The sequence below is a fragment of the Crinia signifera genome, chromosome 4 (genome assembly GCF_055691185.1).
Source record: "Crinia signifera chromosome 4, ASM5569118v1, whole genome shotgun sequence".
In the NCBI taxonomy this organism is placed as follows: domain Eukaryota; kingdom Metazoa; phylum Chordata; class Amphibia; order Anura; family Myobatrachidae; genus Crinia; species Crinia signifera.
This window is the reverse complement of record NC_139220.1, coordinates 277,849,585-277,864,742: the sequence shown is the minus strand read 5'-3', so window position 1 is coordinate 277,864,742 and position 15,158 is coordinate 277,849,585. Positions and strand designations below refer to the sequence as shown.

Genomic DNA, 15,158 nt, shown 5'->3' with positions numbered 1-15,158 from the left:
TAGTTCAACAACAGCTTTATCCCTGATATAGGAGAATCTTCATATGAGAGTGACCAGCAAATAAAGGAAAATTCCTCCAGAACCTGAGAATAGGATACCTGGTACCAGATGAAACAATTGCAAGAGCATAAAGCATCCTCTGCGGTGCTGCACTGTATTTGGCAGAATGTATTGAGCTGTTGTACATTACAGGCCAATGAGGAGTTTTAGAACACTAACTTAGGGGGTCATTAAAGTCAAGTGTTAGTCCTTATATGCAGACTTTGAAACAGGGATGCATTCCCTCTTACAATACATATGCTTATATTAATGTGTTCACATCTATATGTTTAGCAACAGGCCCAGGACGTTATTTCCTTTTTACATGTCATACCGTAAAAAAGTATGTGAGCAATCGTATGCTCCCTACGGTCCATGGACGCATCGTGAGTAGGGTGAGTGTTATTCATAGCCTGATGGCTTCAAACATTAAATGTCCTCTTCCTGCCTTATACCACAGAGAAAGTGGGTGGTATAAGAAAGCCGTTGCCTGGTAAGTGGAAGCATCTCCAATGTGACCAACAGGCTCTTTGTTCTTACTAATTTGGAAGTTTTTAAACAATAGCATTTTTATATATTGTTTTGCATGTAATATGGTTAAAATCATTTTCAAGAATAAGCAGGTTTCCTGGGGAAAAAAAAATATGATCAAATGTATAAGAATGTCTTTGTTTTTACATGTACAAAATACATATGCCTTTTACGAATCGCTTACCTATAGCCTGTTTATTTACTCTTATCAGTATACATTGTACGTGTCATAATCATTATGTAACTATATATGGTTTTACTACCATCTAGGCTAAGGATTAAAGTAGTTTACTTCTTGTACTAATTGTATCTATAGGACTTTGAAATAAGGTGTTGCTGTGATATGTTTAGCAAAGTGTCTGTTGATGTTCCTTGAGGAATAGAGGCACATGGGCTAGATGCTAAAGGGTGGAAGGAAGTGGGATACAATAACTAATGCATTTTATTATACCCTAGATCAGTTACCAACTCCTGTCCTCAGGGAACCCAAACAGGGCATGTATGTCATATTCTGTACTTGAGCACAGGTGGTATTTATTTCCTGCGATTCTGTAGTAATGTTAGGCTCAGAGCTTACCATATGCATGTCAACAAGTCTGACCGATCTTGCATGATGTAAGTAATGTGGTGACACAAGCCTGCCTCTACAACCTCACTTACAGCAGGCACAGGATAGAGATGGAGGGTGTAGCCAGCATGGGCACAGTACGATTTCCCAACATACAAAACACTGACAAACACTGTCAGATACTCAAAATTCTTACAATGTTTAAAATGGCAGTTTTTTTGGTACTCTTTACCTAGAAGGGCGCCCACGATTTTGATCTTGGGCATCGTTAGTAAAAAATCGCGGGCATTGAATGCACTAAAAAAAAAAAAAAAATCGGGTGCGATGCCCGCGATTTCCCATAGGGAACAATGTTAAATGTCTTAATTGACCCGATTTTTCCATAGGAAACAATGTTAAATGGCCCACAGAGGCCAAATAGCCACCCTGAAGTGTGAAATGGCCCCCACAATTGTTAACGCCACCCCACGATCAACGTGAACCCGAAGCGTGGCGGTACGCGTCCTACGACCTTTTCCTACCCCCACTATCCACGTCGGCGTGGAGTTGAGAACAGAATAGTGTGGCGAGCCCTGCGAGGGGTCGCGGACAGCTGTGAAGCCCGCGAGGGGACGCGTATACCTGTGAAGGTATCCGCTGCGCTTGCCACGCTTCGGGCTCAGTGGCTCGCCACACTTTCTATTCTCAACTCCACGCCGACGTGGATAGTGGGGGTATGAAAAGGTCGTAGGACGCGTACCGCCGCCCCTCGTGGGCTCGCTACGCTTCGGGTTGACGTTGATCGTGGGGTGGCGTTAACAATTGTGGGGGCCATTTCACACTTCAGGGTGCCTATTTGGCCTCTGTGGCCCATTTAACATTGTTTCCTATAGAAAAATCGGGTCAATTGAGACATTGAACAGGAAAAATCGGGTCAATTGGGACATTTAACATTGTTCCCTATGGGAAATCGCGGGCATCGCATCGGCCGCACTGCACCCGATTTTTTAGTGCATTCAATGCCCGAGATGGCCGCCCTTCTAGGTAAAGAGTACCGTTTTTTGTTTTTTTTTGTGATGTCTGCACCATATAAATTCACCACACATAGATCATGAAGCAAGAACAAGTTGGTTCCAAAGGGGGAAAAACCCCCAACCAAACACAGGAAAACCACACATAGGGGCAGATGTATTAAGCCTTAACAAGAGAAAAATGCAAGGTTGATAAAGAGATAAATGTCCAACCAAACAGCTCCTTACTGACTTTTTTCAAACACAGCCACATGGCAGTTGGGATGTGATTAGCTGGATGTTTATCTCTCCTTATCACCCTTGAATTTATCTCTTGCTAAGGCTTAATACATCTGCCCCATTGACTTTGACATTATAAAAGGTCAGCATTTGACTTCCAATGGTTGACAGTGTTTATTTCTAAAAAAAATTTTTATAGCATCCTTCTTACAGCAGAGGGAGGGAGTGGTCAACATACTCTTTCCAGAGAAATTAAGTTGTACTGATCTGATGTTTGTCACGGCTGAGCTTCTTTCAGCCAAGTCAGTGCTGGGTGGCCAGGATCTTTTGCCTGGATGATTATCAGTTGCAATTCCAATACACATGGTCTGTAAAGTGATTAAACAATGAGCAAGGTCCTGTTTATTTTACCACAATGTTAGCCCTTATTAGCCATCATACACGACTCTGGAGACAGTGGTGGTGGTTCAATTAGTGCGATTTTATTTCAGCTTCACCAGTAACAGATTAAAACAAACCAGTGGAATAGACACTATGCAGGATAGGAATCCCCAATTTCATGGGCACAACTCTCCTGAGTTACTGGAAACGCACATCCCATCAAAAAGACATGTGCGTAAAGTCATCTTTAAAAAGGAATAGTGAAGGTGCTGCCCGTAGCAACCAAGTTCTAGCCGTCCATTAACTAGTGACTGGTTGCTATGGGAAACAACTATACTTCCCCAGCTTTAGTTACGCTATGCCAAGAGGTCTTCAGAGACCAAACTGATACTTTGGATTCTGCTTAAAAATGTAATAGTTTCCCAGTTACTTATAGTATAAAAGAAGAAAAAAAAAAGCTGCAGCTAGTCATGGTATGATGCAGCAACTTCTTTGCTTTCTCACCCATTCTGCCAAGTTGCTATGCAGTAGTTTGCAAGCCTATTTGGCAGTGAAAGAAATGATATGATAAAAAAATAAAAAAAAAAGATACACATTCTTTGTTGTGATATAAACAAGACGAGCAAACATTTACAGCGAAAAAGAAGAGTCTGACGTACAAGCAGTTATGTACAGAGGACATTAATACTGAGGAATGATCGTGTGTGGATACAGGTAGATAGGGTTGATTTGCAATATTCTAAAGCATAAAAAGCAGTTTTACAGCACAAAGGGGGAGCGAGAATCCGGTGACCAATCCACTTCCTACTCTTTATTTACACCCCCCTCCCTACCGCCTGTCTGCCGAGTGAGCACATTGCATATTCCGTATAAGTTATCTCAGCCACCCTGCAGGGATCGGGCAGAAGGAGAGCGACGTGTCCTGTGTTATTGATAGAGCAGCACTGATGGGCTTAGTGCAGCGAATCGGTGGTCTCAGAAGAGATACTTGACAGCAGGTAATGTGGCGACAGCATCACAGAATTGCGTATTGGAATAGTGCCATAATGCCTGCACTGATCAAGCCAGCGATCGGCACGGTGACAAACCAGGCCAGGAAGATATTTCTGAAGAGTCGCCAATCCACAGCCTTCTTGGAGCGCAGCCATCCCACAGACACAACAGAGCCAACCTGCAGAACGGCGAGAAGAGGGATAACTTGTGACCTTTATACTCGGGAGTAGAATTACCAAAGTTCACCCCTTACTGCAAACACACCCACTGCCAGTTACCAGGAGGGGCTCATTATACCTTCACAGTGATGCGAACATGCATTGTATCATACTAGGACTGGGTACCCCATCCTTACCTTGCAGTGTGTGGTACTGATTGGGAGGCCAACATTTGAGGCAATCACAACGGTCAGGGCAGAGGCTAACTCTATACTGAAGCCACTGGAAGGAGAAACAGAAGATATTAATGCAGGGCTGAGGCCTTCACAAAAGCCAAACACTTGCCAGGGTAATAAATTCCCTCAATGAACACTGTATAATATAGGAATGTTTACAGTAATTTTAGTCTTCATTCTAGCACCCTGCTCCTTGTAAAGTCCTTGCAGTTCCTCCTTCCTCCCCGGGGTGTCACTCTCTGCTGTGGTGTTTCTACAACAATCTGGTTTGAATCTCTCTCAACATTGAGATACAAACCAGACTGTACCTGAAGTACCACAGCAGACAACGACACCCCAGGCAGGAAGGAGAACTACAAGGAGCAGGGTTCTAGAATGAACACTATAATTTGTTATTTATTCAACATTGTAACTTTTTCCAAATTGTAACTTGCTCTGTGCTTTATACTCCGTAGAAGAGATTATAATGGAGTTCCATTTTATCTGACATGTTGCATTGTAAAAACTCCCGTCCACCATACGTAGATGGTTACATATATTACCTTGAGGGGGTTATTGGTGTTAGATCTTTGCCCATGGTCTGTATGACCCTGCGTCCCCAGACCCACAAACCGATGCAGATACCGACCCCTCCGTAGAGGAGCAGCCAGATAGGGGTGGCAGCCTTGGTGTTCACATTCCCGCTCTCATAAACCAACCAGAGAGCCACCAATGGGCCAATGGCATTGCTGTAGGAGACAAAGGGAACATTTTGATTAGCCATTCCCATAAACATGCCAGCAATACACACAATGTTCTTTGTAATAAGTACTCGGGCCTAATTCATATTTAATACCCAAAATGCAACTTTGTTTTTATCTAGGTTACCGTACAATATCAAATAAATCTGCCACCAAGACAGACGACCACTGGAGTCACCGCAAAGTCATCCGCAATGGTGTACGCATAAACAGCACAGTAACAATAAGGAACACTGACTCCTTGGTTGACAAGTCTATGCAGCAGCAGTAGTGACACTGGTGGCCGCATGTTTCTCTACATACAGGATTGCAGCTGAAGGCAGAACCACCTTCAGAACACGGTTGTATTTTTCCTGCCACTCCCACATTAACTCCCCAAGCAGCAATACCGTTGCTCATAGAATGTGATTAAGATTGCAGTTGTCGTAACGCATGTGCAGTGAGATGATGGCAAATGCAGTTTGTGGATAATCGCTGCTTAGTACATGGACATTGCGTACAAACATGATTTAGGCCCTCAGTGCTGAGCTTCAGCCAGGGAGACTAGACCCAGTCTACACATACTTCCTGCTGTACCGAATACACAAACGCATGCTATTCTATGTCACGAGTTATCAGTTCTAGTGCAGGATTTAAACAGCAATATTTACGGAAAAACCATGAGTGTCCTGCAGTTGCGTTATTGCCTTTTTTAAGAGCCCGATTCAGAGCTGGTTGCAGTGTGAAATTACGCAAATGGCAAACTCAGGCTGTAGCCTGTGTGTGTTTGTGTGGGGAAGGGGCACTAAGCACAGGGCAAGGCTGCCCAGTGATGTGCCTGCAAAAATCTTCGCTACATATGGAAGCGCTCACACATGACTGGCAGATCCCTGGCTGCGCAGCCTAGCTGTGAAGCCACGTACCAGGCCGGCCATGTTTCCAGTCACATTGGCTGTGAAGATAGACAAGCCTGCAGTTTCTGGGCTGCCACCAAAAAGCACTGTGTCCCATCCCCACAACGCCTTCCCTGCCAGAACTTAAACTGCAATCACAGTTTAAGTTGTCTCGGATGTGAAGTTGTCCGAAAAATCTGACAATTGGGTCTGAATCAGGCCCAAAATCCCGAAGACAGGACTGAGAAGTTGTAGTAAAATACACCCAAGATGACGTCTTACACACTGAAGCTTGTATTTAACCATTCCTTGATACATACTAGGAAGTCAACAGAACAGTGTAACTAAAGGCCTTCTAGTAATCACTGGCTCCCTGGCTAGATAGTTAGAGGTGTTGACCCCATGACCTTACCTTACATCATTTCCACCATGAGCAAAGGAGCCAAAGCAGGCAGTGAGGATCTGTAAGAACTGGAAGAGTGAAGACACCTCAGGCTTATCTTGGTCATGCCACTCTTCCAGTGAGGAATTACTGCTTTTCTGGTCTGCCGCCTCTTCCTCTGTGCCGCCTTCTTCCTGTTCTTCTGCACAAATGTTACTCTGCGTGTCTGCCACCGCATTGCAGTAACTGGTGTAGCTGTCCATTCGGCCCCTCTTCTTCCCATCTGGTGCATGCCAGGTGAGCTTCTCTGCTTCTTCTGGATGGGTCTCTGCCTCCCGGTTTCGGAAAGAATCCAGAGGCATTCCGCAGATTGCCATTGTGTAGGAGGTGTAGCTGTTGTTGCGGCGCAGCGGCTTCTCGCCAGAGTCTCCCATGCAGTCTCCCACTTTGGCTAAGTGCAGTTTATGCAGTAGCTCCTTGTAGAGACCGGAATCCTTATGCACGGTGTGATACTGGTACTGCCCACTGGAATTCATTTGGTTGCTAACAGCCTGGTTGAACTGAACGTGGTTCCCATTTGGCAGCTGTACCGCTCCTGAAGAAAGGAAACGTAAAATGAACATACAAAATAATTCATCTTTCTACACTTGTCATTTTATTTCCTTTGAAATGACCCATGTACAAAAGGGATATGGTCGTATTGTCGACCACACTTAGGTCGACAGTTTTTTTTTTGTTTGAGCCGACAGGCGATATTTCATGCCCTACCATCCACTATGGCGTGGTGGGAGAATAAAATAAATAGTGTGCTGAGCGCAGTGAGGCACCGTGCCCGAAGCATTGCGAGGGGCTGCAGTTGACTTCCAACTGTGTCCATGTCGACATTTGGGTAAAAAAATAATCATGTCGACCTCCTGACCTAACGCTATGTCGACCTTCCCACCTGTCGACCATACAATCCACACCCGTACAAAAATGCCTGAAAACCACCTAGCCTGCTGGTGGCAGTAGAGGGCCACAATGCTTGTAACTAGTTTCATTAGAACAAATAATTGTGTCACTGGTAACACAACAGGCTAATTAAACATTTATATTTGCAGAACATGCAGGTTATATTGTCCCTAGCTTTTCTGATTGCAAGCGATCTCACGTGGCGCTAGCACTGGTAGAAGGTAAACAAGACCCGTCAGGTGACTGAAGAGGTGAAAGGTAGATGTGTGACATTGTACATGACCTAAAGCATATGGCAATCATGTAAGCTTTGGAATAAGTAAATGGGCGGATAAACCTGGCATTTTATTGAAAATGAGGATTTAAAATAAGGAAAGAAAACGGTGGGGTGGGGGGGTTTATATCACTTTTTTTTTTAATTAAGGGGATGCGGTGGTAGACTAGGAAATGCATGGTCACGTGTGGGAGGATTTTTGTTTTTAAATTAGGGAGGCCAATTCTGGGATTGAGCATTTTTCAATCCCAAATGCAGCTTTTTCACTGAAAGTCTTAACAATGCGCATAAAACCCCAAAAGCCTCAGACCAGATTTGTTTGATAAGCCACACTTGCAGCTGCAGTGTTTGTCCTGGTAAGTTCTGTTCTTCAATCTGCAACTATGCAAGCCTTTCAAACTAATTCCAGTGCGGCTGACATCACAGCCTAGCTCCTGTAGTACAGAAGGGAGTCGGTCGTATGGTTGACAGTCATTTCAGTTTCACGATTTCTTTTTTTTTTTTTTTTTTTTAAATAATATTTTTATTGAGAGAATAAAAAGAAAGTGATACAGCAGAATGACAAAGTATAACGAGTCTGATTCTGATTATGTCACAGTACAGGTACAGGCAGTAACAGGTATATATTAACATGAACATCGAGCCATCGGTTCCTCACGGACAAAAAAAAGAAGAAGAGATACAGTCCATAAAGAATATAGGTGAATCCTTAGTTAAGAGAGCAACATTAACATATTGGCCATTAATACCTATCAGAAAGGCGGGGCTCCCTTTTCCAAGACCGCCATGTTATACCATGTAGATAGTCTCACAGCCTGTCTGAGATTATTTTGGTCAATAACAGGTAAAGTATGAACATAAGGCAGCCAAACATCGAAAAATTTCAAGGCTCTCGTCTCAACATCTAGCATACATTCTACCCAGTCCATTTGATACATAAATGACATCCTGGGTAGAAAGAGGGTTAGGGATATATAATCAGATTTTATCCATTGTGACAATATGGTTTTCTTAGCCGCCGCTGCAACCCTCGCCAGGAGGAGACGTGTTCCTTGCGTCAGTTTAGGCGTGAGAGACACTGGGTAATAATTCCATAAAGCCCAGGACATGTTTATTTTAAAGGTTATATTTAGAGTATTGGTGATGTAAGTCTGAATCTCGTGCCAAAAAAGCTGAACAGTAGTACAATACCATAAGCAGTGAGCTATCTCAGCCCCCGGTAAGGAGCATTTGAAACAATTAGAATTGTCAGCTAATCCCGTAAGGTGTCTCAGTTTGGGGGTATAATAGGCCCTATGTAGTATCTTATATTGCATTTCTGCATAAGACGCTGAAACTAATTGTTTATTGAGTTGTACTGTCAATTTAACTATGTCTAAAGTGCTCAGCTCAGGAGCAGTATCTTGCCATTTAGCTAATCCAGTAGTATGCTTGGACAGGTCTAGTTTTCTCCGTGTTATATCATAGAGCAAGGAGGTGGATGTTGATCTGCCCCCGCTTGTAATCATTAAATTATTTAGTGTGTTGGCTGACTCAGCTTTGGGTAGGGTGTTAAGTAGCTTAGATATATAGCTTCGGGCCTGAAAATATGCAAAGAGTGGGAAGGTAATATTTGGGAATTTTTCCCTTAGGCTTGACAGTGTGAGCACACTGGAGTGTTCTATATCTAAGAATTGGTAAACATACTTTAAGCCCCCCGCATACCATTCCCCGAATACATAGTCTGGGTTTCCCTCCTGAAAATCCTTATTATCAATTAACGGTAAAAACAAGGATTGATTAGTGGGTAAACTGAAGCGTCGGCGTATCATGCGCCAGGCCAAATAAGGGGTAAAGAGTAGGGGATTAGATCGCACCTCTTGCCCCACAGTTAATAGTGGTAGATGCATGAGTGTCACCAGTGACATATTGGACAGAGAAGCTCTGTCTAGTATTAGATTAACATAGTGGCTCGTCCCCCCCACCCAGTCCAGAATATAACGCAAGTTTGAAGCTATAGCATAGTCTTGGATATTTGGTAAATTAATACCTCCCAAAGACATAGGTTGTTAAAGCTTAAACAGAGCAATACGCGGGCGTTTCCCGGCCCATATAAAGTTTGTAATTGCCTTATTAATTAACATAATCTCTTTTTTGTGTATTAAAAACGGTAACATCTGAATTGGATAGAGAAGACGGGGAAAGGAAACCATCTTAAACAGTTGACATCTCCCCAGATATGATAATGGGAGGTTCTGCCATCTATCGAAGTCTTTCTTCATTTGAGCTATGAAGTGGGAATAATTAACTAAGTATAGATCAGATATTTGTCTTGGGAAACGTAAACCAAGATAAGTTAAATAGTTTTGTGCCCATCGAAATGGGAATGGTGGTATCCACCCCTGAGTGGCTTCAGGGTGTAATGCCAGCGCTTCTGTTTTATCAAAATTAACTAGAAATCCTGATATTTCATGGAAATCCGTTAGGATTTGCTGTATTTTTGGTACGGCTTGTTTAGGATTACTAACATATAATAATAGATCATCGGCGAAGGCCGAGACCTTTATTTCTGAGCGTTCTAATGAGACTCCCTTCCATGTTTCTTCTTTTAGAAATACTCTAATCAAAGGGTCAAGGGCTAAATTAAAAAGTAGTGGCGAGAGTGGGCATCCCTGTCGGGTCCCTCGATATAGTGAAAAGTAAGAGGAGTTTATCCCATTTACTGTTACTTGTGCAGTGGGGCACGAATAAAGCATATTAAAAATATTAATGAAACCCTCACCAAATTGTTGTGTCTGAAGTACTCTTAGAACATGCGACCAGGAAACTCTGTCGAATGCCTTGTCCGCATCACAGCTAACTATGATGGCCTTCTTGTTAGCTTGTTGTTGAAATTTATACAAGGCAGCGGTCATCATGCGGACATTATGGACAGATGTACGCCCCCGTACAAAGCCATTTTGAGCAGGATGTAGTATCCTGGGCAAAATGTCCTGAAGTCTTTGCGCTATTAGTTTAGTAAAGAGCTTTAGATCCTGATTTAACAAGGAGATGGGTCTGTATGACTGAACCTTCTTGGGGTCTTTCCCAGATTTAAGAAAGACCACGATTCTAGCCTCAGTAAATCCCTCGGGAGAAGCGTTGCCCGATAGTAAGGAATTGAATAAAGATACAAGGGGAGTGAGTAGTTGTTCCTTTGCTATCTGATAATATTCCGCACTAAACCCATCTGGGCCTGGTGATCTACCTTTCTGTAATGATTTAATGATGGAAGTTAATTCTAAATCAGTAACTGGGGACGTAAGTGCTTCCCTTTCTTCAGGGGTTAGCACCGGTAGCTCAGCTAACCTCAGAAAATCCATACCTGCCTCTGGATTGTCCATTTGAGAAGCGTATAATTGATCATAGTATTTCTGAAACGTCTGTGTGATTTTTAGTGGATCCTCCTCTATCAGCCCCGAGGATGTTTCAATTTGGAGAACCCGAGAGGAGGCAGTGTGAGCACGAACTAAGCTGGCCAACAGTTTCCCTGTCTTATTGGAGCCTCTGTAATATCTATTCCGTTGAATATTATGTGTGAATTGAGCTCTCTCAGTGCATAGGGCATCATACGCCTGTTTGGCTGCTTTATAGGCGGCATGTGTTTCAGTATTGTCTATTTGGAGTAGAGCATCATAGGCTTCCGTTAACCGTGAGCTGCAATCCGCTATAGCACTAGCCAGTTTCTTACGCTTCCTAGCCACATATTCCATAATCTGGCCTCTAATCACTGGCTTAGAGGCTGCCCAAAATAAGTTAATATCTTGCTCATGTTCTACATTATCTTGCATGTACGATTGAATCACATGTTTTAAATGTAGTTTAAAATCAGTGGAATTACTCAAATAAGAGGGGAACCTCCAATTGTAAGAAGTAAGGATGGGGTCTTTAAGAGATAGCGTAAACCAAATTGGGGCATGATCAGATAAAATGATCAGGTTTATCACCGAGTCTAAAACTCTATGATATAGGGAATTTGATAATAACCAATAATCAATCCTAGAGGAGGAATGGTGGGGGTGAGAATAAAAGGTATACTCTCTGGACACCGGATTACGACATCGCCACGGATCACAAAGACCCAATCCCTCGGTTAAAAGAGTTATTGGCGAGGTCTCCCTTCTCTCACCTCCTCCCCCTCTCCCCGTGGATCTGTCCAGTCCAGCCGATTGCACACAATTGAAGTCACCGCCCACTATAATCTCTCCTTCAGCCCATGTCAATAATTTAGAATAGATATCTGTGAAAAACACTTTATGCTGGCTTGTTGGCGCATACACTGCTGCCAATGTATAAACTGAGCCAAATAGCTTAACTTTAATAAAAATAAAGTGTCCCTCTGGATCTGACCATACATCATGAATGTCATAGGGGAGCTGTTTGCGAAATAAGATCAACACCCCCCGCCTTTTGGAGGTGAAGGATGCTGCCCTAAATTCCCGGACCCACCTATCCCTCAGAACATTGTTGTCGCTTCTGTTCCAATGTGTCTCCTGTATAAATGCAATGTCTGGCTTAAAGCGTTTCAAATGAGCCAAAATCTTCCTCCTCTTAATCGGAGTGTTCAGCCCCTCTACATTCCATGAAATAAATTTCAAAGAGGACTGTATTCTGGTGACAATATTGGCCTCAGTGGCCATTTCTATCCAATACCTGTCCTAAACCACATAATAATGAATTTATAACTTTGGGTCGGTCCCCTTCCCGTCCCAGCGAGCGAGTTGAGGTACCTTGAATATAAAACACTATAATAGCCTGTACCCGAGAACATAGAGTCATTTGCATAAATATCAATAGTAAATATTAACCATACTATTTTGATTAGTTTCAAGAACCAATAATCCAGCCAAGAGGGCTGCAACGTAACTGAATAACACATCAATCTCAAATGAAGGATATCTGCAAGAAAAAATAGTGTAACACCAAAACATTGTGGCAAAGCATTAACAATCATCTGTAATGTAAAGTCCACCAACACATTTTCTGGTAGAAATGGCCCCGAGTTCTGCCCATCTGGAAAATACGCCACAACAGTGACATCTAAGCTCAGCATTCCCCGAGTCATTGAGAATAATTGGAATATAACGTAATAGATAAGCGAGAGGTATCGAGCCCCAAGTTCAATAGAGTAAAGGAGCCCCAACATATTTACCATCAAAGGATATGAGTGAAAAGATTGTCCTCAGCTCCGGACAGTCAATCTGCGTCAGACATGTGCGATGCAGGGCCATCTTTTAAGGAGTCGATGAAGTTTTTTGCCGCTTGTGGGGTGTCCAAGATGTATGGTCTCCCCTCATGAACCACTCTCAACTTGGCTGGGTAGAGTAAAGCGAATTTCTGTCCCATTTCAAATAACAATTTACATGCTGGTGCGAATTCTCTCCGTTGAGCAGCCACGAGGAAAGAGAAATCTTGGAATAGCAGAAGCTTACTGCCTTGGTATTTCAGATCTTTGTGCTTTCTGTATGAATCCATTAAACGGACCTTGTCTGCATAGTTAAGAATTCTTAAGATCACCGGCCTAGGTCTGTCGCGGGAATTCTGTCTTTCCGGACCTATTCGGTGAACTCTTTCAACCACCAATGATCCATCCTGGGGTACACATCCCAGCTCTCTTGGAAGCCAACTCGACACCAACGGCATAAGCTCTGAGGATTTTACGGATTCGGGTAGCCCTATGATGCGTATATTGTTCCGTCTATTCCTGTTTTCCAGGTCCTCAAGCTTATCGTGGAAAGTGGCCACCAATTTCTCCTGTGTGGCCACCAGCGTCTTAGAGGCTGCCAGTTCATCTTCTAGATCCGAAATTCTCTGTTCAGCCTCCGATAGCCTCTGTGCATGTTGCGTCAGCTGAGCAAGGGTTGAGTCAATCGATTGCTGTATAGGAGCCAGCTTTTGATCCAATAATGATGCTAATATGGCCGTGAATTCTTGTGTGGATGTAATCTGTGGCCCAGGAGATGATGGTGCATCAGAATCTCCCTCAAGCCCCGACAGCGGAGAGGTGGGGGAGTGAGTTGCAGCAGTTTTCCCCCGGCTTTTGCTCTGCTGTCCACCTTTCTGTGTTCTTTGTGGTTTTGCTACAAATTTATCCATGGTGGTAGAATAAAGTAAAGCTGCTGTATTAGTATTATTCTGTCGTATCGCTCGTATTCCTGTGTGTCACCGCTCCCCCGACCTGCAGCGGTAAGCTGCGCACACAGGCCACTTGCAGGTTAATCTCACAGAGTAAACTCCTTGCGAAGTAACACTATGGAGTAATGTATTAGACTGATATTATTGGACGAAGGCCAATTAAGTGCTTAAAATGCACTGCACGGATAGCTAATGACAAAGGTGCCCAGGGAGACTTGTATAAAGCTGTTGGCAGACTCAGTTCTAATAGTTCACATGCCACAGGTTTTACAGCAATGTGGAGCTTGTCTCACTGAATGCCAGCTTACAGTCAGTAGGCCACCCCACTACTCTCCTGTTGTCTGTGGCAGTTTAAGTCTTCTCCTCTCTTCTGAACCTCCTCAGCTGGGAGGAGGTTTGGGCGCAGCGTCTGTGCCTGGAACCTGTGTGTCCCTTTCTCCACGCAATCCAGGCCTCTGTCCCTGACCCAGACCAGGCCCCAGTGCCTGTCACTGCTCCCAGACCCCTTAAAGATCTCGCCAGATCCACGCCTTTACCTTCACCTCCGTGAGCTTTTAGTTGGTCACAGATGGTCCCCCACTTATGCTCCGCTCCTCGGGGAGACTCTGAGGCGGCTTTTGGGCTGCTTCTGGCTTTTCTGGAGCCGCCGCGCGTCACTGGAGCTCACGCGGCGGCCACGACCGCAAATTGAGGCCCCGGCTTCCGCCGCGGACTAGGCCGCGGGTGCCGAATCACCGCCGGGTGCGATCCCGGGTCTGTAATTGCCGCCCCCCCCCTCCAGAGGTCCTCAGGTAGTCGGGTGGAGGGATCGGGAGCAGTGGGAACCCCCAAATAGTTGTTAATTTGAGGCCGCAGGCAGGAGCTCCTGATTGAGCGTCCTGTCCTGTGTGCATCCAGGCCACGCCCTCCTCACGATTTCTTTTTAAAAAATCCTTTACCATCGCAGTGGATGTGGAGGGAGAATAGTGTAAAGAGCACAGTGTCCGAGGCATGGTGAGCGAAGAGAGCTACGCAAGGGGACGCGGTGCACTTAGTCATTTGTGTCTCTGGACATTGTATAACAAGTCAGCCCATACCCAGTACAGACTGAGGAGTGTTTCCTTGTGCTGCAATTAAGGTGCCCATTTAAAAAAAGAAAGCTGCTATGTTACACCGCAGCTCACTTGCGCCAAGGAGTCTCGCACCACATGGCTCATTGAGGTTACGTGTAGGGCTACAGAGGGTGGATGTTTCTAGCAGTACAATAATACACGAACATTCATTGGAAGACAGACACTGGCATAATGTGTCCGACCATATTGAAGGTTTCCAAGATGCAGGATTTAAAATAATCTCCAGATGGGTTAGTCCTGTGGTAGAGGGTTTTATAGACAAACATTTAAAACTTTGCTACCTCCCCTTCCTCACATTTGCCATCACTGGCATAGTAGCCATTAATTAAATGGTCTTTGAATCATTTCTCCATTGTTGCTGTAAACAAAGATTGTCTATATAAAAACATGCACACAATGGAAGACAGGCCTTCCGTCATTGTTGCTAGTCAAACAATAAAACCTCAGTAGTGTCCAATAGAATGAGACGCTCCAATGAACAGGAGGGCTTTCTAGAACACTTGTTACCCTGTAGAAGATTGTTAATAGGAAGCAGGGCA

General features: G+C 44.1%; 1 protein-coding gene across 3 annotated transcripts in view; it reads right to left on the bottom strand.

Annotated features, from left to right (window-relative positions):
* Nucleotides 1–2,827: 2,827 nt before the first annotated feature.
* Nucleotides 2,828–15,158, bottom strand: part of SLC20A1 (solute carrier family 20 member 1) — a 34,320-nt gene continuing 21,989 nt past the window's right edge. For all 3 annotated transcript variants that reach the window (XM_083184665.1, XM_083184667.1, XM_083184666.1), the window contains exons 8-11: nt 6,160–6,724; nt 4,678–4,863; nt 4,097–4,181; nt 2,828–3,919 (exon numbers count right to left, since the gene is read on the bottom strand). In XM_083184665.1, coding sequence (XP_083040791.1) covers nt 3,764–3,919; nt 4,097–4,181; nt 4,678–4,863; nt 6,160–6,724 — 992 coding nt within the window. In that variant the 3' untranslated portion in view covers nt 2,828–3,763. The remainder of the gene's footprint in view (nt 3,920–4,096; nt 4,182–4,677; nt 4,864–6,159; nt 6,725–15,158) is intronic.